Raw genomic sequence first — 26,806 nt, forward strand, 5'->3', positions numbered from 1 at the left:
AGAGAGAAGGTGGCTGTCTGAAAGATGGGAGGTGGGATTAGATGGGGATGGGATAGGAGTCCTCACCAGGAAATGATGGCCAGCACTTTGACCTTGGCCTTCCCTGATTAGGTTTTAGTACCCAGTCTATGGTATTTACAGCTCAAGCTGACTGGATATAATGAGTATACAAATAGATCTTTGAAATTCTGTATTCAGTTCTTTTGGATATATACCCAGAAGTAGAATTGTTGGATTATGTGGTAGTTCTCTTTTTAATTTTTGAGGAACTTCCATACTATTTTACATAGCATTTTACATTTCTACCAACAATGCACCAGAGCGAGTTTGTCCACATCTTTGCCAACACATATATTCTGTTTTTTGGATAGTGGACATTCTGTTTGGTATGAGGTAATACCTTATGGTTTTGTTATGCATTTCCATGATAATTAGTGATGGTGAGCATCTTTTCATATGCTTTTTTTTCCATTTGTATATCTTTGAAGAAATGTCTATTCAAGTCTTTTGCTCATTTTTAATCAAATTATTTTGTTGTTACTGAGTTGTAGGAGTTCCTTATATATTCTACATATTAACTCCTTATATATGTGTGTGTGTATGTGTGTGTGTGTGTATATATATATTATATATATATAATTATATATATGTATATATGTGTGTGTGTGTGTGTGTGTGTGTGTATATATATATATATATATATATATATATATATACAGCTTATAAATAGTTTTTCCCATTCCATAGATGTCTTTTTCATTTTGTTGATTTTTTTTCCTTCGTTACATAGAAGTTTGTAAGTTTTGTTCGGTTCCATTTGGTATTCCATGTGTGAAATCACTGAGAAATCTAATATTACAAAGGTTTTCCTCTAGGAGTTATATGGTTCTAGGCCTTACATTTAAATCTTTAATATATTTTGACTTTTTGCATATACTATAAGGGTCCAACTTCATTATTTTGCATGTGGATATCCATTTTCCCAGCCATCTGTTGAAGAGACCACCCTTTCTCTGTTTTTAGTCCTTGCATGCTTGTCAAAGGTCTTTTGACCATATGCAAGGGTTTATTTCTGGACTTTCTGTTCTGTTGGTCTGTATAACTCTTTATGCCAGTACCATACTGTTTGATTTCTATAGCTTTTATGTGTTTGGAAATCAGGAAGAGTAAGGCCTCCAGCTTTATACTTTCTCAGGATTTTGTTTAGGACCTGTTAACATATGAGTGCTTCATTTCTTTTTAGTATCAAATAATACTCAATTGTGGGAATGTAACCACACATTTTATTATACATTTACCAACTGATAGAGATTTGGGTTGTCTTTACAGTTTGGCTATTATGAATTATGCTGCCATGAACATTTCTGTGTAAGTTTTTATGTGGGCATATGTTTTCAGTTCTCTTAGGTATGTATGTAGAAAAGTAATGCTGAATTATTTGGTAACTTTATTATTAACCTTTTGAGGAATTTTGAGATTGTTTTTCAAAGTGGTTGTGCCATTTTATACTCCCAACAGCAATAATGAGGTTTCCAATTTTTCTATAACCACACCCAAACTTGCTATTGTTGGCTTTCATTTAGTCTTCTAGCATAAGTGCTACTGTAATTTTCTTTATATAAAATATAAATTTTTTTTTCAAAATTGATACCATAGTAAAAGTACTTTTTATGTTTATTCCTATTTCCAAACAGGTGATACTTTCTCTGCCTACTCTTTTGAAGATGTATTACATTGTAATTCCCTTCAAAACAGCATTTTCTTCCTTTAGCACTATTAACATCTTTTGCCAAACAAATTTGTGTGTGTCGGGTATGGGGGGCACATGGAGATATATGTCCATTGTAAGATTTTTAGCAGTTTCCCTGACTTCTGCCCACAAATGTCAGTGGCACCATACCCAACAGTTGTGACCACCACAAAATGTCTGCAGATCTCGTCAAATGTCTCCTGGGAAATAAAATTGTACCTGGTGGAGAACTTTATCACTTTAAAGAGAAAGATAGTTTTATTCTTCATTCATATATTTTTATTTGACTAGATTTTGCTTTTTTCCTCATTAACAGTTATTTAATTTTGCTCAGCAAAATTTTAATATTTGAAATGTACAAAATAAGTTATTGCCTTAAATTCTTGCCAAATAATTCTTAGGGGAGTATTTCCTCAGTGAATTCGAGCATATATTCATAGAATAGAGATAGACCGTTTTCATTTTATTTATTTATCTTTTCTTAGGAAGTTTGTTTTTGAAGTAAAGATTTTGGGGGAGCAGTTAGAGTTGTGAAGAAAATTTTAGACTTTTATAACCAGAGGCATTGGATGAGACATTAAATACAATTTAGATGAGTTAGATGAGACATTTAAAGACATTAAAGATCAGAAAAGTTATGTATTTTGTTTCAAGTAAGCTTGTAACCTGATTGGTAACATAGATAAGGCTGAAAAATACATAGTTTGATTTCTTTGGGAAGGAAAGAGATTTGCAGCTACTGCCTCCTCCTTCCCTTACTCCTCCTTCTCCTCCACAGTAAACTTATTTAATGCTAAGGTATGGAAAGTTCATTTATAGTCACACTTTGCTTCTCACATGGAAATAAATGGTAGGTGGATTATAATGATTAATGAGAAAATAAAATAAATTTTATTTATTTACCAGATCTCTGGAAGGAAAAGACCTTTCTATATTTAGGTTCACTGAAAAATAAACTCAAAAGGAAATCCTGATAGAATGACCATATAAAAGTTGGACCTTTTGCACTTTAACAAAACAAAACCTCTATGTTCTATTATGTCATCTGGAAGAGTTATTTTCCAGTTTAGTACTTTATCCATTGTACCATGGAAAACACCTTCCCCCCAGTTTATTTTTTAAAAATTATTTTTGGAGTGAATCATTTTATGAGAAATATATTTGATCCTATATTTATCAGGCAAGAATTTTCATATGAAAGATCAGCTGGATACAGTAAAAACCTAGAGTTTACTTTTAAGAATAAGGTATCCAGGGCTGGGGATGTGGCTCAAGCGGTAGCGCGCTCGTCTGGCATGCGTGCGGCCCGGGTTAGATCCTCAGCACCACATACAAACAAAGATGTTGTGTCCACCAAATACTAAAAAATAAATATTAAAATTCTCTCTCTCTCTCCCTCTCTCTCACTGTCTCTCACTCTCTCTTTAAAAAAAAAACAATAAGGTATCTAGCAGTATGAATATTCATTTATTTGTATTTCAATATAGATATTGTAGGCATCCACATTATCTCAATAATGTTTGATCAAACAATATGGTATAACTAGGTCTTTTTTAAAAAATAGTACTGGGGGATTGAATTTAGGGCTTTCCACATGTTGAGCAAGTGCTCTAGCACTGACCTATGTCCCCAGGCCTGGGCAGCATTTTACCAGTATAGTCGATAACAATTTATCATCCCCACAATTTTCCATTTTGCCTGTTTGTCGTTGTTCCTGCTCCCACCCATCAGTCCAAAGAATTATCAGTGTGTTTTGTCTCTCTCTAGTTCTCTTTTCAGTATTTTGTATATGTGAAATACATTTATAAAGTCAACTAATATAGAATTAACTTAAAAATATATCTTCTGTTTTTTCATCTTAAAAATCACTTTTGTAATGCATTCAACTTTTTCATATTTGTCTCTAGTATTTCATGTGTGCATGATGGGATTACATATTTTTAGAGACATTTCATGTTTCCCATTCTGGTCTTAAACTCATGATTTCAATTAATTTTCCTGCCTCAGCTTCCCACATAGCTGGGACTATAGGCACACCACCTCACCCAGCTTATTGTGCAATCTTTTGTGTTTAGTTCATTCTTTTTATTGCTAAGTAGTAGTATTTAGGCTACTATGAATAATGAGGCTATGAATGAATCTTATATACTAGTCTAGATATGAACATGTGTTATCATTCCTTAGAGAACTTTGGAATGAAATTCCTCAGTTGCATGGTAAGTATATATTTTTATAAGAAATTGCTTAAATTTTTTGTAAAGTGGCTATAATTAATATTTTGCATTTTCAGTAGTGTATTCCATCTCTTCCTGGATTTGTTTTTATATAAAATTTATAAAGATTTTAGTAAGTTAGTGTAATCTTTTTTTTTTTTTTAGTTTTAAATGGACACAACACTTTTATTTTGTTTATTTACTTTTATGTGGTGATGAAGATCAAACCTAGTGCGTCATACATGCTAGGCAAGCACTCTATCACTGAGCCACAATCCCAGCCTCTTAGTGTGTTCTTTAAGTGAAACTCTTTTGGGTGCAGATGTTTTGTGGAGGTTGCCAGTATTTTTAGAGATTTACAAAAGTGATCTTGTTACTTTGGATCAAATAGTCAACTCTTTTACTAAACCTTCTTTTTTTAAAAATTATTTTTTAGAAGTAGTTGGACACAATACCTTTATTTTATTTATTTATTTTTATGTGATGCTGAGGGTCGAACCCAGGGCCTCACACATGCTAGATGAGCGCTTTACTGCTGAGCCACAATCCCAGCCCTTAACCTTCTTTTGCACTTTTTAATCTTCAAAATCAATCAGTCTCTTAGGAAACTAGACATTTTTAAAAGAATTGTAAATAGTGACAGACTAGCTGTGTTGTATCACCATGTATTTCATAACATTATACAGATCCCTTTTTATAGGTACCCCTCCAGATATACAAATATAATTTTATGCAATAACTTTAAGCTAAAAAATTATATATTGTGGAGGTCATTATATGTGTAAAATAACTTAAAATTTCTAAAATTTTCTATTTGCTTATTTTTTGAATTGAAAGTATAAATCATAATGATGGGCCTATTAGGGCTTCATTTTTATATAGTATCAATTTAATTAAAAGTGTATTAACAGTAATATAATTTAGTTCTTCTAGAATTTTTTTGTATACATACGCACATAAATTTACAAAAATGAAGTTGTTTTGTCAGCATTTAATATGGTCTTTTCAATTTAAAAACAAATTATAGGTTTTACCCCCAATTCAGCAAATCAAACCTAAACAATTTTTTGTGGCTGCATAATGTTTTGGGATGTACTATAATTTTGATAACCTAAATGTTTATTGATAGAAAACTTATATATATATACATATATATATATAAATTTACCATTATAAATAATGTTCCAGTAAGTGCATTTATACATTTTTGTATATTAGTTCTTTATTTCCTTAGTATAAAATTTTGAAAGGGAATTTGGGATCTTAAGAGTAGTTACAATTAAGGGCTGGGGTTGTGGTTCAATGGTAGAGTGCTCGCCTAACACATGTGATGCCCTGGGTTCGATCCTCAGCACCACATAAAAATAAATAAGTAAAGATATTGTGCCCGACTAAAAAAATAAATCTTTAATTTTTAAAAAAGTTTTTACTGATTTTTTAAAAAATAAGTGACAGTGGAATGTATAACATTTGTTATTACACATATAGAACATAATTTTTCATATCTCTGGTTGTATATAAAGTATGTTCACACCAATTCGTGTCTTCATACATGTACTTTGGATAGTGATGTCCATCATATTCCACCATCCTTGCTAACCCCCTGCTCCCTCCCTTCCCCTCCCACCCCTCTATCCTATCTAGAGTTCATCTTTTCCTCCCATGCTCACCGTCCCTACCCCACTATGAGTCAGTCACCGTATATCAGGGAATATATTCGGCATTTGATTTTTTTGGGGATTGACTAACTTCACTTAGCATTATCTTCTCCATCTCCATCCATTTACCTGCAAATGCCATGATTTTATTCTCTTTTATTGCCGAGTAATATTCCATTGTGTATATATGCCACATTTTTTTTTATCCATTCATCTATTGAAGGGCATCTAGGTTGGTTCCATAGTTTAGCTATTGTGAATTGTGCTGCTATAAACATTGATGTGGCTGTGTCCCTGTAGTGTGCTGTTTTTAAGTCCTTTGGGTACAGATGTAGGAGAGAGATAGCTGGGTCAAATGGTGGTTCCATTCCAGTTCTCCAAGAAATCTCCATACTGCTTTCCATATTGGCTACACCAGTTTGCAGTCCCACCAGCAATGTATGAGTGTGCCTTGTTCCCCACATCCTCGCCAACACTTATTGTTGTTTGTCTTCATAATAGCTGTCATTCTGACTGGAGTGAGATGATATCTTGGTTTTGACTTGCATTTCTCTAATTGCTAGAGATGATGAACATTTTTTCATATATTTGTTGATTGATTGTATATCCTCTTCTGAGAAGTGTCTTTTCAGGTCCTTGGCCCATTTATTGATAGGGTTGTTTTCTTGGTGTTCAGCTTTTTGAGTTCTTTATATATCCTAGAGAGTAGTGCTCTATCTGATGTGTGAGGGGTAAAAATTTGCTCCCAAGATGTAGGCTCTCTATTCACCTCACAGATTGTTTCTTTTGCTGAAAAGAAACTTTTTGGTTTGAATCCATCCCATTTATTGATTCTTGATTTTAATTCTTGCACTATAGGAGTCTTATTCAGGAAGTTGGGGCATAATCCCACATGATGAAGATTAGGGCCTACTTTTTCTTCTGTTAGGTGCAGGGTCTCTGGTTTAATTACTAAGTCCTTGATCCACTTTGAGTTGAGTTTTGTGCATGGTGAGAAATAGGAGTTTAATTTCATTTTGTTGCATATGGATTTCCAGTTTTCCCAGCACCATTTGTTGAAGAGGCTATCTTTACTCCAGTGCATGTTTTTGGCACCTTTATCTAATGTATGATAAATTTAATTTTGTGGGTTAGTCTCTGTGTTCTCTATTCTGTACCATTGGTCTACCATTGTTACCATTGGTACCATTGGTCTTAAGAGTAGTTAAATATAGGGGCTGGGGTTGTGGCTCAGCAGTACATGTAGCATATGCAAGGCCCTGAGTTCCATCCTCAGCACCACATAAAAATAAATAAATAAAGATATTTTGTCCAACTAAAAATATATTAAAAAAGAGTAGTTATATTTAAAAGTTTTATTTTATATTTCACCAGTAAGGTTATAGCAAAGTATATAGGTAAAGAATATTTCTAGCACCAGGTGAGGTGGTGCCCATCTATAATGCCAGCAGCTCTGGAGGCAGAACCAGGAGAATTGCAAATTCAAAGCCAGCCTCAGAAATTAGTGAGGCCCTAAGCAACTCAGTGAGACCCTGTCTCTAAATAAAACATTAAAAAGGGCTGGGGATGTGGCTCAGCGGTTAAGTGCCCCTAGGTTCAATCCCTAGTATGGAAAAAATAAAGAATATTTCTAGGATATTCTAAAATTCACTCCTCATTTAAGAGTATTCAGTAGGAATGACACCTTTTGCAATATGAGTGTTAAAACTTAAGCCAACTACAACTAAAAAATAGATATTAAAAAAACCGTAAGCCATCCAAAGTCTTCCTATGAAGTTCTTATTTACTTATTTGTTGATGCGCTAATGACATCTGCTTACATCACTGAATATAAACACCTTGAAGGTAGGATACTGTTTTATTCCCACTGTATTTCCAGATTTAGAAAATTGCCTGGTACATAGCAGGCACTTAATAAATATTTGACTTTTTAATGGTTGATCATTATTGAAGCCTCCAAGATATAAAAGCTTCTTATTAAAGGTTTGGGTCTGGCTTATCTGCTTTTGTATGGTTTAGCTTTGCTTTGAACTAGGGGAGAAAAGAATGTTTTATTTCTGTTTGAAAGAACCAAGATTAACTGACATGTATTGTCATCTTAGAATTGATTTGTGTGTGGGGGGATGGAGGATGGTCATGAATCACCTTTTGGTTGCCTTTCTCTTTAGGCATCTGTGTAGAAAAGGGTTAAAATTATGGGCCTGAGACTGCTACACTTAGAAAGAGCACTATTTGGCCTTTGGCTGGCATCTGGGAATTTAGACTTAGAAAGTTTTCCCACCATTCCCAACCAATAAAAGTAGTTTACTATACCTGAATTGTTTGTGCAAAAAAATATGGTTGATATTGACCATCTCTTTTTCTTTGGGGGTGGGGTCTGGCATTTTGGTATGTGCTAGGCTGAGTATCTGTACATGACCAATCCTCCAATAAAAATTTTGGACACTGAGTCTTTGATAAGCTTCCTTAGACAATATTTCACATGTTGTCACTATTCAGTGCTAGATGAATTAAGTGCATCTAGTGTGGGTCCAGGGGGAGAATACTCTTGGAAGCTTGCATATTATTTTCTCCAGACTTTGACTCTTGTGGCTTTTCCCTTTGCTGATTTTGGTTTCTATTTTTTTAAAATATTCTTTTAGTTGTAGATGGACACAATATCTTTATTTATTTATTTTTTTATGTGGTGCTGAGGATCAAACCCAATGCCTTACACTTGCAAGGCAAGTGCTCTGCCACTCTAAAGCCCCAGCTCCTTTGTTTGTATCGTGTTACTGGAATAAATTATAGCCTTGAGTACGACATTGTGCTGAGTTTTGAGACTCTCTGGGACTCCCAGCATAGCAGATTTAGGAAAATCCCCAAAACCTTACGAAGATTTTAATCATTTTCCAACTATGCTCTTTCTCTGATATTGTGGAAATGCTCAGCAGAATGACAGTTTAATGTGGTATAATCTGGATATAGAAATATATAAATTAAGGCATAATTATTTCATTTTTAATAGGATTATTTTCTTTACAAAAGTATTTTTCATACTATCAGAAAATCAGGGACTTCTTTACTTGATTTTTATAATCTGTAATTTTGAGTTTATACCAAAATTAATGGGGATATTTTGGTTAAATTAAGATAACTTTCTCCTTTGTACATTTCATAACAGAATTGTAGTGATACTCTGAAATCCCAGTTTTGTTTGTCCTGAGAAATTTGTTTTCTGGGAAAGGGATATTATTGCTTCAGTTATTTGCTCCATTTCTGCAAGGTTCCTGTTTTGTTTATTTTAGATAGTTCATTTTGACACTTAGATAAACAGAAGCCAAACACACAGCATACCCAGAATTAGTCCCTGAACTTTGTTCCAGGGTAAAGATAAGGCATTTAGACTTTTCCAGTACAGATAAATATATCACAGCTACTGGAAAATGAGTGTTATGTGACTCTTGGATTGTTTAGATATAGAATGATAGTGAATATCTTTAAAAATTCCTGTCAGCAAAACTTAAGGAAAAATTTATATTCATCCATAGTACCAACTTTTAAGAGGATTATAGATTAGATACAAGATTCTGGGACACAGTAAAATATCTCTTTGTGTTTAACAGATGTTCTAAGTAGATGATAACCACTAGTAATCATTTCTTTCATTTTCACATTTTCTTTATTAAAGAAATTGACTTCATTTTTATTTGACATGTGTATTTTCTGCATTCTCTAAACCAGTTTTCTTATTAATTTGATTCTTCAATTTGAATCTGCCTGGAAGTAAACATTTTTTGTTTGTTTGTTTTGTGGTACTGGGCATCTAACCCAGGGGCTCGTACATACTAGGGTCTTGCACATGCTAGGGCCTTGCACATGCTAGGGCCTTGCACATGCTAGGTAAGTGCTCTACCACTGAGCTACACCCCCAGCACCCCCCCCACTCAGTGGCCTGGAACTTACTATCCTTCTTGCTTGCCTCTTGAGTAGTGGGTGTTACAGGTGTACGTTACACCCCAGCTAAACTGTCATTTACAATTGTAGTATTTGTGCCTGTCAAATCTTTCCAGTATATAAATTAGCTAACATCAGAGATTTTTTTTGTAGATTTAATGCGAAAAAGCTGTTCTCTAGAATTGTGTATAACTTAAGAAAGTTTTAGACTTATGGATCTAGCTTGGTTGTTGGAAGTGTATGTAGGCTGTCTTCAAAATGTTGGGCTGAGTAAGTAAGGCATATATAAGGTTGTTTTCATACTTTCTCTTTGCTAAAATTCCTTTGTCTCCCTTCTTTAAGACTTCCCTATTGGGCTGGGGTTGTAGCTCAGTGGTAGAACCCTTGCCTAGCACTGGTGAGGCACTGGGTTCAATCCTTAGCACCAGGTTCTATCTTCAGCACTGGGTTCGATCCTCAGCACCACATAAATAACAAACACATAAAAAATAAAGGTTAACTTCTAAAAAAAAAAAAGACTTCCCTATTGATTGAACAAACTTTCTTCATTGTCTTTCCTAAGCTTACAGTTTTTTGGATACCCATTTATCAAACTTTTTTCCAGCTGCTACCTGGTAATTCACTTCTACAAGCCTGACACTTCTTTAGCTTGTTTTTAGTTATTTGGCAAAGTTATCTATATTTTTGCATAACTTTTAATAAAAATCATGAATATCATAGCTCTGTTTATTTCTTTTTCTTTTCTTAAGAATCCACTCTCTTTTTATTATTATTATTATTATTAGTTTTAGATGGACACAATATCTTTATTTTATTTGTTTATTTTTATGTGGTACCAGGGATCCAACTCAGTGTCTGATGCATGCTAGGCAAGTATTCTACCACCGAGCCACAACCCTGACCCCAGCTCTGTTTATCAAATGAATAAAAATAATAACAAATTAAATATTATTTAAATTTGTTTTTTTTTTTTGGTGGTGGGGGGGGACATGGGTTTCACTCTGCTCCCTTGACTAGTCTTGAACTCTTCGGCGCAAATGAATCTTCATTTTCATCCTCCCAAATAATTGGGACTTTAGGTTCATTCACTGCATGGCTAGCATTCTTAGATTGATTGTATATCTGAACATTATTTGAAATTAAACTAAAGAAAGTTTAAGTTGTTTTGTATTTGGCATTAGAATATTCATGTTGTTAAGAAAAAGAAAACTCTAGTTGTGTGTGTGTGTGTGTGTGTGTGTGTGTGTGTGTGTGTATAAATAAATAAATCTGTTAGCATTTGCAATTAGTTCAGTCTTCCTAGGTTAGAGAGGAACTAAAATCAAACTTCACCTCTGAAAGTCTACTCCTCGGAATGAGCTGTGCAGTTGACACAAAAATGTTAATTCCAGGATACAGAAGAAATAAGAAAATAGAATTTTGAATCAGCAGCAGTTCATTTGACCAAGTAATGATTGACTGGATTCTATTGTCTGCCTATGGTAAAGAAAAGAAAAAAAATCAAATCCCTTTTCCATCCTCTTATTTTGTAAAACATGTCTTCATAACTTGTATTATTATGTATATTTTAGTTTTCCTGTCTTCTTTTTTGTTGTTGTTGTTGTATGCCTTCCATTTGTATCATAGTAAGAATGGACAGACAAGTCAAGAACAGTTATTCAACTCCAGTAGCAGTATTCAAATCTTTTCACACCATTGTAGAAAGGATATGTGGTGGGCAAATTAACTTTTCCTGACTTCTTAATTTTTGTGTTTTATTTCTGATTTTAATCCTTCTAGTAGCAGATATGGTAGCCTGCCTGCCTTCCTTCCTTCCTTCCTTCCTTCCTTCCTTCCTTCCTTCCTTCCTTCCTTTCTTTCTTTTTTGGTGACAAGAATCTTGCTGTGTTGCTCATGCTGGCCTCAAACTCCTGACTCCAAGTGATCCTCCCACTCAACCTTCTGAATAGCTAGGATTTACACCTGCGTGCGCTAATATGTCAGGCTTAGTTCCATTTTTAATGTAAAATGAACATTTTTCATATGAAAGCTTATTTGACAAACACCTGATTCCACCTCCCCCCCTTGGTGCTAGGAATTGAACCTGGGACCTTGCACAGGCTAGACAAGTACTCTACAACTGAGCCATAACCCTAGCACTGATTATTTTTAATATAGGGAAAAAGAAGAGAGAAAGCTGGATGGACAGTCTTTGATCTTTGGCATGCTTCTAGGAATGGCTGACCCACACAAGAGTTTCATATTCAAGGGTCCTAGGCATCAAAGGGGAAAGATTATGCATTTTGTTCTCTTAACCTTATTACAAAGGATTAGTCTTTGTTCAAATAACAACTACAATAACAAAAATTCCCAAATTATAATATCTCAGATATTTAATGCCATAATTATCTGATATTTTGTCATATTTAATTGCATTTACACATGAGGACTACCATGAATGATTCTGCAATACAAGATTTCATGGTACAAGACAGTTTCTTTTAGAACTACTTTATTGAAGGAAGTTAGGAACTTTGCATTTCTCTAATTGCTAGAGATGATGAACATTTTTTCATATATTTGTTGATTGAATGTATATCCTGCTGAGAAGTGTCTGCTCAGCTCCTTAGCCCATTTATTGATTGGGTTGTTTATTTTTTTGGTGATAAGATTTTTGAGTTCTTTATATATCCTGGAGATTTGTGATCTATCTGTGCTTGTGGCAAAAATTTGCTACCAAAACGTAGGCTCTTTCTTTATCTCATTGAGTTTTTCTTTTGCAGAGAAGAAGCTTTTTAGTTTGAGTCTATCCCATTCATTAGTTCTTGATTTTATTTCTTGCACTTTAGGAGTCTTGTTAAGGAAGTTGGGGCCTAATCCCATGTGGTGAAGATTTGGGCCTACATTTCCTCTAGTAGGCGAAAGGTCTCTGGTCTAATTCCTAGGTCCTTGATCTACTTTGAGTTGAGTTTTGTGCAGTGTAAGAGATAGGGGTTTAATTTCATTTTGTTGCATATGGATTTCCAGTTTTCCCAGCACCATTTGTTGAAGAGGCTATCTTTTCTCCAATCTATGTTTTTGGCATTTTTGTCTAATATAAGATAACTGTAATTATGTGAGTTTGTCTCTGTGTCCTCTATTCTGTACCATTGATGTACAAGTCTATTTTGGTGCCAATGTATTTTGTCAAATGCTTTCTCTTCATGAATTGATATAATCCTTATGATTCTTATCTTTAATTATTAATGTGATGAATTATATTTTTTGATTTCCATATGTTGAACCAACCTTGCATTCCTGGAATGAACCCCACTTGATCATGGTGCAGTTTTTAAAATATTTTTTTGTATGCAATTTCCCAGAATTTTATTAAGAATTTTTGCTCAATGTTCATCAGGGATATTGGTCTGAAATTTTCTTTCTTTGATGTGTCTCTACCTGGTTTTGTATCAGGATGATATTAGCTTCGTAGAATGAGTTTGGAAAGGTTCCTTCCTTTTCTATTTCATTCACTAATTTGAGGAATAGTAGTATTAATTCTTTTTTGTAGGTCTTGTAGAACTCAGCTGTGAATCCGTCTAGTTCGGGGCTTTTCTTGGTTGGTAGGCTTTTGATGGCATTTTCTATTTCTTTGTTTGAAATTGATCTGTTTAAATGTGTATGTCCTCTTGAATTAGTTTTGGTTGATCATATGCCTCTAGAAATTTGTCAGTGTTTCTATTGTTAGTTTTTCTATTTTACTGGAGTATAAATTTCAAAATAGTTTCTAATTCGTCTTCTATATTTTAATAGTGTTTGTCGTGATATTTCCTTTTCCATCATAAGTTTTGGTAATGGGCTGGGGATGTAGCTCAAGCGGTAGCGCGCTTGCCTGTCATGCGTGCGGCCCGGGTTCGATCCTCAGCACCACATACCAACAAAGATGTTGTGTCCGCCGAGAACTAAAAAATAAAATATTAAAAAAAAATTCTCTCTCTCTCTCTCTCTCTCTCTCTCTCTCTCTCTCTCTCTCTCTCTCTCCCCTCTCTCACTCTCTCTCTAAAAAAAAAATAAGTTTTGGTAATTTGAGTCTTCTCCCTCCTTTTCATTAGGGTGGCTAAGAGTTTTTCAATTTTATTTATTTTCCAAAGAACATCTTTTTGTTTTGTCAAAGTTTTTAATTGTTTCTTTTGTTTCAATTTCATTGATTTCCCCCCTGATTTTAATTATTTCCTGTCTCCTACAACTTTTGGTGTTGGCTTGTTTTTTTTACAGGACTTTGAGATGTAATATCAGGTGGCTTATTTGTTGACTTTTTCTTCTTTTAATGAATGAGGTTAATGCAGTGAACTTTCTTGTTAGCACTTTCTTCAGACTGTCCCATAGATTTTGATAAGTTGTATTGGAGTTCTCATTTATCAGGTATTGGGGTAGGTTCTCTTTCTAATTTTATCTTTGATTCCTAATTTCATTCCATTATGGTCAGATAGACTAATGCTGGGTAGTATCTCTCTCTCGCTCTCTCTCTTTTTTTAATTGTATTTGCTAAGACTTACTTTTTGGCATAACATATGGTCTATTTTGGAGAAGGATCCATATGCTGCTGAGAAGAAAGTATATTCACTCATTGATGGATGGAATATTATATATATATATATATATGTCTGTTAAGTCCAAATTATTGATTGTATTATTGAGTTCTGTAGTTTCTTTGTTTAGTTTTTGTTTGGAAGATCTATCCAGTGGTGAGTGAGGTGTTTTAAAGTCACTCAGTATTATTGTGTTGTGTTCTATTTGGTTCTTGTATTGAAAAGGGTTTGTTTGACCTACATAGATGCCCCATTGTTTGGGGCGTAGATATTTATGATTGTTATATCCTATTGATGTATGAATCCCTTAAGCAGTATGAAATGTCCTTGTTTATCCCTTTTCACTAGCTTTGGTTTGAAGTCCAGTTTATCTGATATGAGGACGGAAACCTCTGCTTGTTTACACAGTACATGTGAGTAGTATATTTTTCCACCCTTTCACCTTCAGTCTGTGGATGTCTGTTCCTGTGAGATGAGGCTGTTGAAGGCAGCATATTGTTGAGTCTTTTTTAAAAATCCAATCTGTCAGTCTATGTCTTTTAATTGATGAGTTTAGGCCATTTACATTCAGGGTTATTATTAAATTATGATTTGTATTTCCAGACATTTTGGTTTATTTTTGGTTTTTAACTTACTAGGTTTCTCCTTTGATTGGCCTTTCCTTTGGTGTAGTTCCTCCCTTTACTGATTTTCATTGCTGTTTTTCATTCCTCCTCCTGGAATATTTTGCTGAGGATGCTCTATAGTACAGGCTTTCTCGCTATGAATTCTTTTAACTTTTGTTTATCATGAAAGGTTTTTATTTAATCATCAAATCTGAAGCTTAATTTTGCTGCATATAAGATTCTTGGTTGGCATCCATTTCCTTTCAGAGCTTGGTGTATGTTATTCCAGGACTTCCTGGCTTTGAGGGTCTGGGTTGAATAATCTGCTGAAATAAGAACTGGTATCCTACTATATGTGATTTGATTTCTCTCTCTTGTGGCCTTTAAGATTCTATGCTTATTATGTATGGTACGCATTTTCATTATAATGTTGCCTTGGTGTAGATCTGTTGTAATTTTGAACATTTGGTGTCCTATAAGCCTCTTGTATTTGATTTTCCAATTCATTCTTCATGTTTGGGAAATTTTCTGATATTATTTCATTGAAGAGATTGTGCATTCCTTTGGTTTGAATCTCTGTGCCTTCCTCTATCCCAATAAATCTTAGATTTGGTCTTTTGATGCTATCCCATAATTCTTGGATGTTCTGTTCGTGGTTTCTTACCATCTTCACTGTGTGGTAACTTTATTTTCAAGATTATATACTTTGGGAAGGAGACCCTCATTGTTATACAAAATTACTTATAAGAGGAGGTGAGGGGACAGGGGAAAAAAAAACAAGAGAGAGAAATGAATTACAGTAGATGGGGTAGAGAGAAAAGATGGGAGGGGAGGGAAGGGGAGGGGAATAGTAGGGGATAGGAAAGGCAGCAAAATATAACAGACACTAGTATGGCAGTATGTATAAACGAGGATGTGTAACCGATGTGATTCTGCAATCTGTATACAGGGTAAAAATGGGAGTTCATAACCCACTTGAATCAAATGTATGAAATATGATATGTCAAGAACTTTGTAATGTTTTGAACAACTAATAAAAAAAGAATAAGTCATTAATTGACTTCTAATGCCATTAAACAGTTTTGCCTAGTGTGTGTGTGTGTGTGTGTGTGTGTGTGTGTGTGTGTATATATATATATATATATATATATATATATATATAAACAAATTATGTAGTTTGAAAAAAATCAATCATATACTTTGTCGTCTTTATCTGACATTCTGTCTTCCAAGTGATGCTTTCTATTGAGTTTTTATTTGGTTTATTGTTTCCTTCATTTCAATGATTTCTGATTTTTTTTTCCAGAATCTCTCTTGAAATAATCTTTTGCTACCTGTATTTTCTTCCTTATCTTTTTGTTAGTGTGATCAATGGTTGCCTATAGTTGCTGTCTTACCTCTTTGTTGGAGTGATCAGTTTTTCCTGTATTTGCTCACTTAGGTCATTCTTTAATTCACAGATAATTTTAATTATGTATATTTTGAACTCCTTTGATATTTCATCAACTACACTGTCCATGGATTCTATAACTGTAGTATCCTGATTTGTTTGGGGCACTTTCTTCCCTTGTTTTTTCATGTTGTCTATGTGTCTTCCTTTCTTGCAGTGCAGATCTGAGGTATTACAGTTTCTATCTTGTAATCTTGTAGTGTTCATGTAAATTACCTGTACCTCACCTTGGTGTTGGGCTTCCTGTCCCTGGGCATTGTCCTGTAATGGATGCTACTGCAACTAAAGGTGGTAGGAGCAATAATGGAGGTAACTCAAGATAGCAATGTGGATGACCCAAGATGAATGCAACCTACTTTTAGAGATGGGGCTGAAAGGGCAGGCCTTACAATGTTGTTGGGCTGCCTGTTCTGAGATGCAGCTGCTTCTAGGCCCTGTCTGTTGTCTCAAGGTGGAGGCTTCTGTGTGGGGAGGGCTATGATGATGGCTGCAGTGTCCTGAGATGGAGGTGGGGTAGGCCTGGGCTCTCAGGTGGGCTGGTGGAGTATGGTGGGCCTGACCTGGGCTTGGGCTCTGGAGTGGGTCTGCTGGTCAGTGGGATAGATCTGGGCCTAACCTGGGCCTAAGCTTCTGTGCGGGTTGGCCTGAATATCTTGATTGGGATGATATATGATAAAAATTGTGTAGAGGAACACTCACACTAACGAGTACATGATAATTGGTGGAATTTAAATAAACTCTCTTGGTTGTGCTAGTATCAATATTCTGGTTTTGATACTGTATAGTTATTATATTGATATTGAAGAGAGCAGCATGGGACTCCCCTAAATGATTCTTTCTAGTCTCCTGCCTGTGAATCTGCAATTATTTTTTTTTAAAAAAAATTAATGTTAAAAGTTGAAATGTAAATGCTATTTAAATTTTTGAAATATATAATACATGATTATATTTCATGAACCTTCAGACAATAATAACAGTATTTGGTTAAAAAAAGGAATACTACAAATAGTTACTATTTTCAAAGTAGCAATTTTTTTCCTTTCTCTCCTCCTTTCTGAAGGCAAGTAAATGGTATCTTTTACTGTTTGCATGATGATGATGCTGATTATGTCTATAATGACAGCCAATGCAGAAATGATAAAACTATGCCATACCATCACACCCTACTTTCTTTGTAGTTTCATGTCAGTTGAGTGGGAAATTCGGGATAGCTGCCACATCTGTTCCTGGAAATTAAATACAGCATATTATTAGCAGGTATTGATCCAGGATGTTTTCATTTCATTCTCAATAATTTGGCTATACATGTTGGGGGAAATAATAAAATACTATACAAAAATAATATACCATTTTCAGCTTCATTTTTAGTAAAGTGGTAGAAAGACTAGATTATTATTGCTCAGATTTTGTAATATTTGAATTAGAATATGGTATTGAATACAGTGCATATTGATAGGAAAACTTTCTGCCTTTCACACTGTCAGGGGTGATTGCTGTATTAAAATAAATTAAATCAGTTTGTTCTTTCTCTTAGAACTAGTGAAGTAACCCTATAGCTTGTTAAGGGAGACAGGCATGTAAGCAGATAAAATACTATAATACCCTGTGGTACAATGCTAGGACAGACATGAACTTTGGGAGTGCAGAGCACATAATTTAACAATTTGCAGATTTCCCTGAGAAGTTGATATTAAAGTTGGGTCTTGAAGATGAGTCTTAAGTTTTTCCAGAAAAATGTCATTCTGTATACTAAGAACATTATGTAAAGATCATTATGTATAAATAAAGGTCATGAAAGGCCTCAGCATGTGAGTGTGGTTGGGGATGGAAATTGAGGAGTGGAGTGGTAAGAGAAGTAGATTGTGTGTCCCAAGGATGACTTATCCATTAGGCCCAGTAGACCTCCTGCCCATAATATTTCTGGAAGCTCATGAAATGTTTTATTTTTTTTTAAATCTAAAGAAAAAATAAACTTTTAGGTTGAAGAAATGTTTATATTATCTTTTTTAATATTTATTTTTTAATTGTAGTTGAACACAATACCTTTATTTTATTCATGTATTTTTATGTTGTGCTGAGGATTGAACCCAGGGTCTCCCATGTGCAAGGCGAATGCTCTAAGGCTGAGCAACCACCCCAGCCCCATATATTATCTTTATGAAATATAATTTGAATGTCTGTTATGGGGGAAAGGCCCATGAAAACAAAAATTCCTAGGACCCACGAAAGTAATTTTGTGGCACTATTGGGTCTTGATTATGAAGACCCTTATATGTTAACCAAGAAGTTTGGATTTCTAGGAGCATCAGACAATAAATTAACAGATTTTAAGTACAATCAGCATAGTCTTTTGTGACAATGCCTTTATCAGCAGTTTGGATAAGATTATTTCCAGTTTATTGTGGTTATGCTCAACAAAATTGTTTTAATGTTTATATCCAAATTTCACCTGTTAAAAATTAGAAGAACATGAGCATGGTGGTGCATGCTTGTAATCCTAGCTACTATAGAGATTAAGAGAGGCTTACAAATTTGAAGACAGCCTGGGAAAGTTAGTGAGACCCTCTCTCAAATCACTTGGTCAATCAATCAATCAATCAAGAATATTTTTAAAAGGCTGGGGATGTAGCTCAGTGACACAGCCCTTGCCTATCTTGTACAAGGCCCTGGGTTCAATCCCCACTACTGCAAAAAACAAAAACAAAAACCCAATAATTTCTTTTTCAAGACCCATGTCTAAACACTGATTGGTTAAATATGTCCCTTAAAAGAATTAATTGACAGTATATGTCTAATCAAAATTTTTCTAGTTATTGACAAATTTAGACTACCTACATATAAATAACCAGTCTCTGTATGTAATCTGTGATGATATAATTTTTCTAGACTATACTGTTTCTAATTGTAGTCTTAATTTCATCCTTACTTTTCCTACATTATTTATGAAGAATTCAAAACCTTATTATAGGTATGTGTCTGAGACTGATTCCAATAAATGGCTTTTAGAAAGCCACAGACACTGGTTTACAAAATGAATTTTTCTTGGTTTTGATTAGGCTAGTAAGTTTTTGCAGTCTTTATGTTGTTTAAGAATCATAATTTGAAAGTATTATTTTTAATATTTATTTTTTAGTTGTAGTTGGACACAATACTTTTATTTTTAAATTTTTATGAGGTGCTTAGGATCGAACCCAGGGCCTTGCACATGCTAGACAAGTGCTCTACTGCTGAGCCACAACCCCAGCCCAGAAAGTATTATTTTAAAAATAACAAATATAATTGGCCTACACTGATGCTCTCATCACCAAATAATTTCTTAGAAATGCACTGAAATTATTTTAAGAAAAATAGTTTAGGAAAATAGAGATGTTAAAAATATGATTTAGTCCTCTCCAGTTGTACCTTTATTGCTTTAATATTAATGTAGCTTTTTTTTTTTTATTTAGGGGTGGGGAGTAGACAGGAGAGGTTGGATTATTTTTGTTTTTTTGTTTATTTGCTTTTTAGTACCTGGGTTTAAACCCACAGGTGCTTAACCACTGAGCCACATCCCAACCCGTTTTATTTTTTGAGACAGGATCTCACTAATTTGCTTAGGGCCTTGCTAAATTGCTGAGACTGGCTTTAAACTTGTGATCCTCCTGCCTCAAGTCTCCTGAGCCTCTGGGATTGCAAGTATCTGCTACCATGCCCAGCCAGATTTATTTTTTGTCTAGTTCTATAACAACTTTAGATTTCTGTCACCAAGTTATATAATAATGGCACTAAAATTATATATGTGTCTATTTTCATGCATTCTTTTACAAAGATATATCTTTTCTTTTTATTCTTGAATAAGGCACGTTTTGATCTGCCTGCTTCCAGGTACAGTCCGATCCCTACTTACTTACTCAATATTCAGTATAAAATCCTAGTCAAAGAAAGTAGCAGAAGAGGAGGTGTAAAATTAAGTTTATCTTGGTTGTGGAAAACTAAAGTTATTAAATTCATAAATTTATTCTAAACTTTCTAAAAAAAACAGTATATTATATAACTTTGATGTCTAATAGGAAATAAGAAGGATTTTTACCTGGGCAGGATAGGGAGAAGGAATTATGCCTCATGGATAGATGCCTTTCAGATTTATAAGTTTTTTGTTTGTAGTTGAATTTCATAACTGAATCTTTGTGTCATATGTAAACATATATTTAGTTTTAATTTTTATAATAATTAATTTGGTAAAATTTGACGATTAGGGGATAACCTAAGGAAATGCTGTTCATTGTTAAATGGAAAAGATAATATAGTAAATATGATTAAGCTTGTTGTTAAAAAGAATTAGAGTATGGACCAACTTGATAAAAACTGTGGTAGAATCATTAGACTAATGTCCTAGAATTTGTTTTTATAAATAGGTAGCACTATATATTTTGGCTATTTAGTTGATACTAGTAAATAACTTCTAGAGGACTACCTAAAGTGATTTTATTTTATTTTATTATTTACTTTACTTTGTACATGATACGATGTTTTACTGGTCATGTATTCATATACAAACATAAGAAAGTTATTTCCAATTAATTCTACTGTCTTTCCCATCCCCAACCCTCCTTCCATCCCCCCACTCCTCCCTGTCCAATACAGGTGAAACTCCATCCTACCTTATCCCCACATCCCTGTCTATTGTCAGTTAGCATCCACATTATCAGAGAGAATGTTCTGCCTTTGGTTTTTTGGGATTGGCTTATTTCACTTAACATGATAGCTTCTGAGATCAGACGAGATTGGGCTCGTTCAGGGTGGTATGGCCGTAGACCACTTAACATGATAGTCTCCAGTTCTGTCCATTTACTGGCAAATACCATCATTTCATCCTTCTTTATGGCTGAGTAATATTCTATTGTGCATATGTGCCACATTTTCTTGATCCATTTGTATGTTGAAGGGCACCTAGGTTGGTTCCATAGTTTAGCTGTTGTGAATTGAGCTGCTATAAATCTTGCTGATTTTAAGCCCTTTGGGTATATGCCAAGAAGTGGGATAAGTGTGTCAAATGGTGGTTCCATTCCCAGTTTTCCAAGGAATCTCCATACTGTTTACCAGATTGGTTGCACCCATTTTCAGTCCCACCAGCAAAGTATGAGTGTACCTTTTCCTCCACACCTTCGACAATATTTATTGTTTCTTGTACTCTTGATAATTGCCATTCTGACAGAAGTGAGATGAAATCTCAGTGTAGTTTTAATTCATATTTCTCTAATTGCTAGAGAAGTTGATCATTTTTTTTCATATATTTGTTGACTGATCGTATTCTTCTGTGAAGTGTCTGTTCAGATCCTTTACCCATTTATTGATTGGGTTATTTGTTTTTTTGGTGTTAAGTTTTTTGATGTTTTTATATATCCTGGAGATTAATGCTCTATATGAGATGCTAAAGTGATTTTAAAACATACAAATCAAGTTTCATTTTTGTTTTTCACTAATTACTGTCTGTGATTTGGTCTATCCAAGTAAGATGCTTGGGGGCTAGAACTCTATTACTTGTGAATACTCTTTTGCTTACCCCAATTCTTTAAAAGTACTTTCCATTATAGGAAATATAGCAGTTTTATGTATATATATTGGCTTAGACACTTTCATTTCTTCTCCAGAATTTTAGTTTCGTTCAGAAGCATTTATTTTAATAAATTTTAATAAATCATTTCCATTGCTAAAATTCTTGCGAATTATGCCATACCAAGTAGATACATAAAATGAATAGAATGAGTCAGAATCCCAGGAGGAGTATATTGACCAAGTGGATTAGATTAGTCTTCTGACTGATCAAACACACTGGCAAAGGCTACTTTAAGTAACTAAATAAAGATCAGATGTTGCATTTGATAACATTTTACTTCTTTGGGATTCTCACCAATGTTGATAAATATTTGTTAGCCAGGAAGTTGTGTGACAAATATTGAATAGAAATCAGTTAAATTATTTTATGTGCACAGATAAAGATGAATTGGTATTAAATTTACATTAGTTTGTCCCTTCAGTATGAAGAACTGTTGAGCAGTTCTGGCTGTTGACATTTTAAATAGTGGAAAGTAATTTTTTTCTTGCTCACCTAGTAGATTTAGTTTTATAAACAGATTTAATAAGGTTTAATTTATATACCATGAGATTCACTCATCTACATGAACAATTCCATGTTATTTATTTAGTAAATTTATAGATTGTGTAACCATTATCTAATTTTGAAATGCATGTCACTCCAGAAAGAAACCATATGCCCATTTTGTAGTCATTCTTTGCATTCCTTAGTATACAATGCCTAATAATTTAACTTTCTGCAATACACTATAAAACACGATCAAAATGAGTATTGTAGAATTTTCCAAAAATTTTAGGCCTGTAAGTTTGTGTATTTCAGCATTGGAGATTGAACCTGGTGCCTTGTACATGCTCAACAAGTGTTCTATTGCCAAACTATGTCTCAGCCATGTTTTTTGTTTGTTTTAGAGATCATTTTAGAGCATGGACATTTTCTTTGATGATATTTCCTTGTTTGGACACCAAATTATTTAATAGAAGAAAGAGCAGTGTAATAATCTGAGGAAAAGAAGATTGCTTTTGGGAAATGAGGTTTTTTTTTTCACATTTGCTTCTTGCTTGGGTGTTACAAATTAATTAATTAGCAGAGGAAGTTATCGAATAAAGTAAAATTTAAAAATAAAATATTTGAATTTGAATTTGAATTCTGGCCAAGAATGGATATCCTGAATCTCTATTACCAAAGTCAGGGGAGGTTATAGTAGGGAAAATTATGTCATTGAAATAACCTGGCTTTTATATAATGTTTTATAGAGATTATAATAAAATTAATTCATCATTGTTATTGTCTTTATTTTAGCTTCCCAAAATCAAGAACGGCTATGTGCATTTAAAGATCCATATCAACAAGACCTTGGGATAGGCGAGAGTCGAATCTCTCATGAAAATGGGACAATATTATGCTCAAAAGGTAGCACCTGCTATGGCCTTTGGGAAAAATCAAAAGGGGACATAAATCTTGTAAAACAAGGCAAGTAATGCTTTTCTTACCTGACATGATATTTCATACAATTGAAGTTTATCTAAAAATGTTATAAAAATAGATTAAGATCTTCTTCATAAAAATAATAAATTTAAAAGTATGTCTTGAAGTATTCCCTGAAAATATTTCTAACCTTTATATAATATTTCATTTTCTTTATGTATCACAATTTACTTACATATCATTCTATTGTTGGACATTGTTTTCACTGTAATATATACTGTTGCAGTAACAATTTTGAACATAAATCTTTGTATCTGATTGTTTCCCTCATGTAGATTTGTTAGATTATAAAACACATCAGGGGCTGGGGATATGGCTCAAGTAGTAGTGCGCTCGCCTGGCATGGGTGAGGCACTGGGTTCGATCCTCAGCACCACATAAAAATAAAAAACAAAGATATTGTGTCCACCTAAAGCTAAAAAATAAATATTTAAAAAAATATATGAGTATTTTAAAGACTCTGTATAAAAAGTGCCAGGTTGCTTTCTAAAAATGCCATCATTTGCATTCCTTTTAGCATTGTATGAGAGTGTCTGTGTTACTGAATCCTTGTTAGGATTGCATATTATTATTTTTTAAGTCTAGAACTATTTAATTGGTTACCTTACTATGGTTTTAATAATTCTTAAATTAATGATGCAACTAAACATTTTGTTCATGTTTTTCCCCCATGTTTCCTTTGCCATTTTTCTGTTTGTCTTTTTATTGATTTGCAAGACTGTCTCAATAACTTCTATATTTACTCTTAGATTTATTGCAGTTATTTCTTAGTTTGTTGTTTTCCTTTTAGTTCTGTCAAATTGTTTCCTAACTTGTTTTTATTAATACTGGTTTATAGGATGTTGGTCTCACATTGGAGATCCTCAAGAGTGTCACTACGAAGAATGTGTAGTAACTACCACCCCTCCCTCAATTCAGAATGGAACATACCGTTTTTGCTGCTGTAGCACAGATTTATGTAATGTCAACTTTACTGAGAATTTTCCACCTCCTGACACAACACCAATCAGTAAGTAGTTAGAGTAACTTAATCTTTGTAATTCCTTTCTCCAGAGATTTTGAAAATATAAAATAAAAATTCAGGGTTGATAGGAATGGGAGACTTGCAGCATCTTAAAATGACATATGGCTAACACTTGAAATCCAGAGATGCACCAGAACTGGCAAGACATCAGTATATTATCAAATAAGTTTGAATCAAAATATAGTACTCCTAAGGAGGGGAATTTGACAATACTAAGGAAACTGTGGCCGGGCTAAGTGGCAAGTGTCTGCAGTTGCAGCTACTTGGGAGGCTAAGGCAGGAGCATCACTTGTGCCCAGGAGTTTAAAGTCAGCCTAGAGAGACTCTTGTCTCCCCACAAAATCCCAGAAAATTACATGGGTGTTTTCTCTTCCACCCAGCATTCCCATTTCTAGAAGCTTATTTGAAAAGATAAATCATTAGTAGTATGAAAATACATAGACATAGTTATTCATTGTGGTATTATTATTTATAACTAATTAATATTGGAAATTACCTATGTAGTTTTTACTTTTGGTATAATGTCATTAGCTACATATGCAGAAAAATTATATGCAAAAAATTAAATCATTTTAAAGGGAAAAGGAACTAATATAAGTAACTTACAAAAACATTTGAGTATATATATACTCTTTTGGGGAAGATGATATATGAAGGGTTAAGAGGAGAATTAAACAAATCTTGAACTCTTTTTAGAAGATTTGTGTTTTAGTAGTATAATCAAAGCAATTCTGAAACAGTGTAGGTGTATTGTAGTATTATAAATATATACAGTAGTGTTCTTGGGAGCCAGGTTTCTTATTGAAGAAATAGGGATAAATTGTTACCAAACAGGGGAAGACAGAAGAGAAGCCTGTGCAAATAGATTATAATTCTGGTTACTGATGTGGACTTAGGACTTTTAAACTATACTTGTTGGTATGTTAAATACATATATACATGGTTGTATAACAGATATACATATTTGTATATATTCGTATGTGTATAAATTTATTTATATATACACACTAATTTTTTGACCTTTTTGTTTTTGTCTACTTTTCTGTTTTTTTCTACTTTTCTATTTTTGTCTACTTTTCTATTTTCTACTCTCTTTCTTTCTACCTTTTTTTTTTTTTTTGTGTGTGTGTGTGTGTGTGTGGTGCTGGGGATTGAACCCAGGGATTGAACCCATGTGAGGCAAGCACTCTACCAACTGAGCTATATCCCTAGTCCCCTTTCTGCCTTTCTTGTTTTATTTTTTTCTTTGTTTTTATTTCTTTCCTTCTTTTCTTGACCTTCTTTCTTTGAACCCGGGACTTCACACATGCTACGCAAAAGCCCTGAATTACATTCTCAAACTACATATAAAGCATTGCTAAAAAGGACAAAATGCTAAAGTACCCCAGTAGCAGTAATAATGTTTAATGGCCATATTTTTGTCTCTAATACTATCCTTCACTAGAAGAAGTAGGGCTCCTTGAGAGAACAACTTATTCTAGGATGCGAGCAGGGTAGTAGTTTAAGACAAGCATGAAATAGAAAGTATTGCCCCCAAATGTAATGGATAAGCCTTTCATAAGAATGCAGGAGCTAGGGCTGGGGTTGTGGCTCAGTGGTAGAGTGCTTGCCTGGCACATGTGAGGCCCTGGGTTCAATTCTTAGCATCACATACAAATAAATTAAATAAAGGTCCATCATGGAAAAAAAAAAAAAGAATGCAGGAGCCAGCTTGAAATAACTTCCACAGGCTAAATCTGGGGCGACTTTAGTGCTAAAATAATTAAATATAGTAATGAATTATAAACCATTGGAAGGAAAATGAATTCATGAGTAGAATGTCAAGTGCTAACTGGTAAATATAGGAGTGTTGGAGTTGGCAAATCATCATTCTGTAACCATCACAGTAAGATTAGATCTGGGGTTAGGGTTGTAGCTCAGTGGTATAGCACTTGCCTAGAACATGTGAGGCACTGGGTTTGATCCTCAATACCACATATAAATAAGTGAAATAAAGGTATTTTGTCCATCTACAACTAAAAAAAAATAATTAAAAAATCACACAAGAGTTATCAAAGGATTGTAAATCAAGAGTTTTAATGAGGAACCAGGATATTTGTATTGTTTAAAAGTGTCTCCAACATAATTGTAAGGGGAAAATTCAGAATATATAAGTGGAGAAATTGGATGACACCTTGAACAGGTCATGAAAATTAACATAATTAATGAAGGGCAGATGGACATCCACAGTACTTAGGGGATACAACATTATTATATTGTTATATTCTGGGCCAAGAATGGATATCCTGAATCTCTATTACCAAAGTCAGGGGAGGTTATATATTTTAAAATTGTCTCTGTCATATAAGACAAAGAAAAGCTGTGGAAAAGGTATACATTAAAAGAGATTTAAAAGACTTGACAGATAAGCAGTATACCTAATTGTCCTTCTGAATGGGGAAAATATGGTAAAGGACATTGTTGGGTCAGTTGACAAAAATGGATGATTAGAGTACAGTTTATTTAAATATTAAATTACTGAAGCTGATAACAATACTATGATTTTACAAGAATACATCATATT

General features: G+C 33.9%; 1 protein-coding gene across 3 annotated transcripts in view; it reads left to right on the top strand.

Moving 5' to 3' along the window:
• BMPR2 (bone morphogenetic protein receptor type 2) overlaps positions 1-26,806 on the top strand; it is a 165,788-nt gene that overhangs the window by 65,083 nt on the left and 73,899 nt on the right. For all 3 annotated transcript variants that reach the window (XM_081261579.1, XM_081261581.1, XM_081261580.1), the window contains exons 2-3: positions 23,034-23,204; positions 24,058-24,228. In XM_081261579.1, the coding sequence (XP_081117705.1) occupies positions 23,034-23,204; positions 24,058-24,228 (342 nt within the window). The remainder of the gene's footprint in view (positions 1-23,033; positions 23,205-24,057; positions 24,229-26,806) is intronic.

The sequence above is a fragment of the Spermophilus citellus genome, assembly GCF_964194105.1.
Source record: "Spermophilus citellus genome assembly, chromosome: 11".
Taxonomy (NCBI): Eukaryota; Metazoa; Chordata; class Mammalia; order Rodentia; family Sciuridae; genus Spermophilus; species Spermophilus citellus.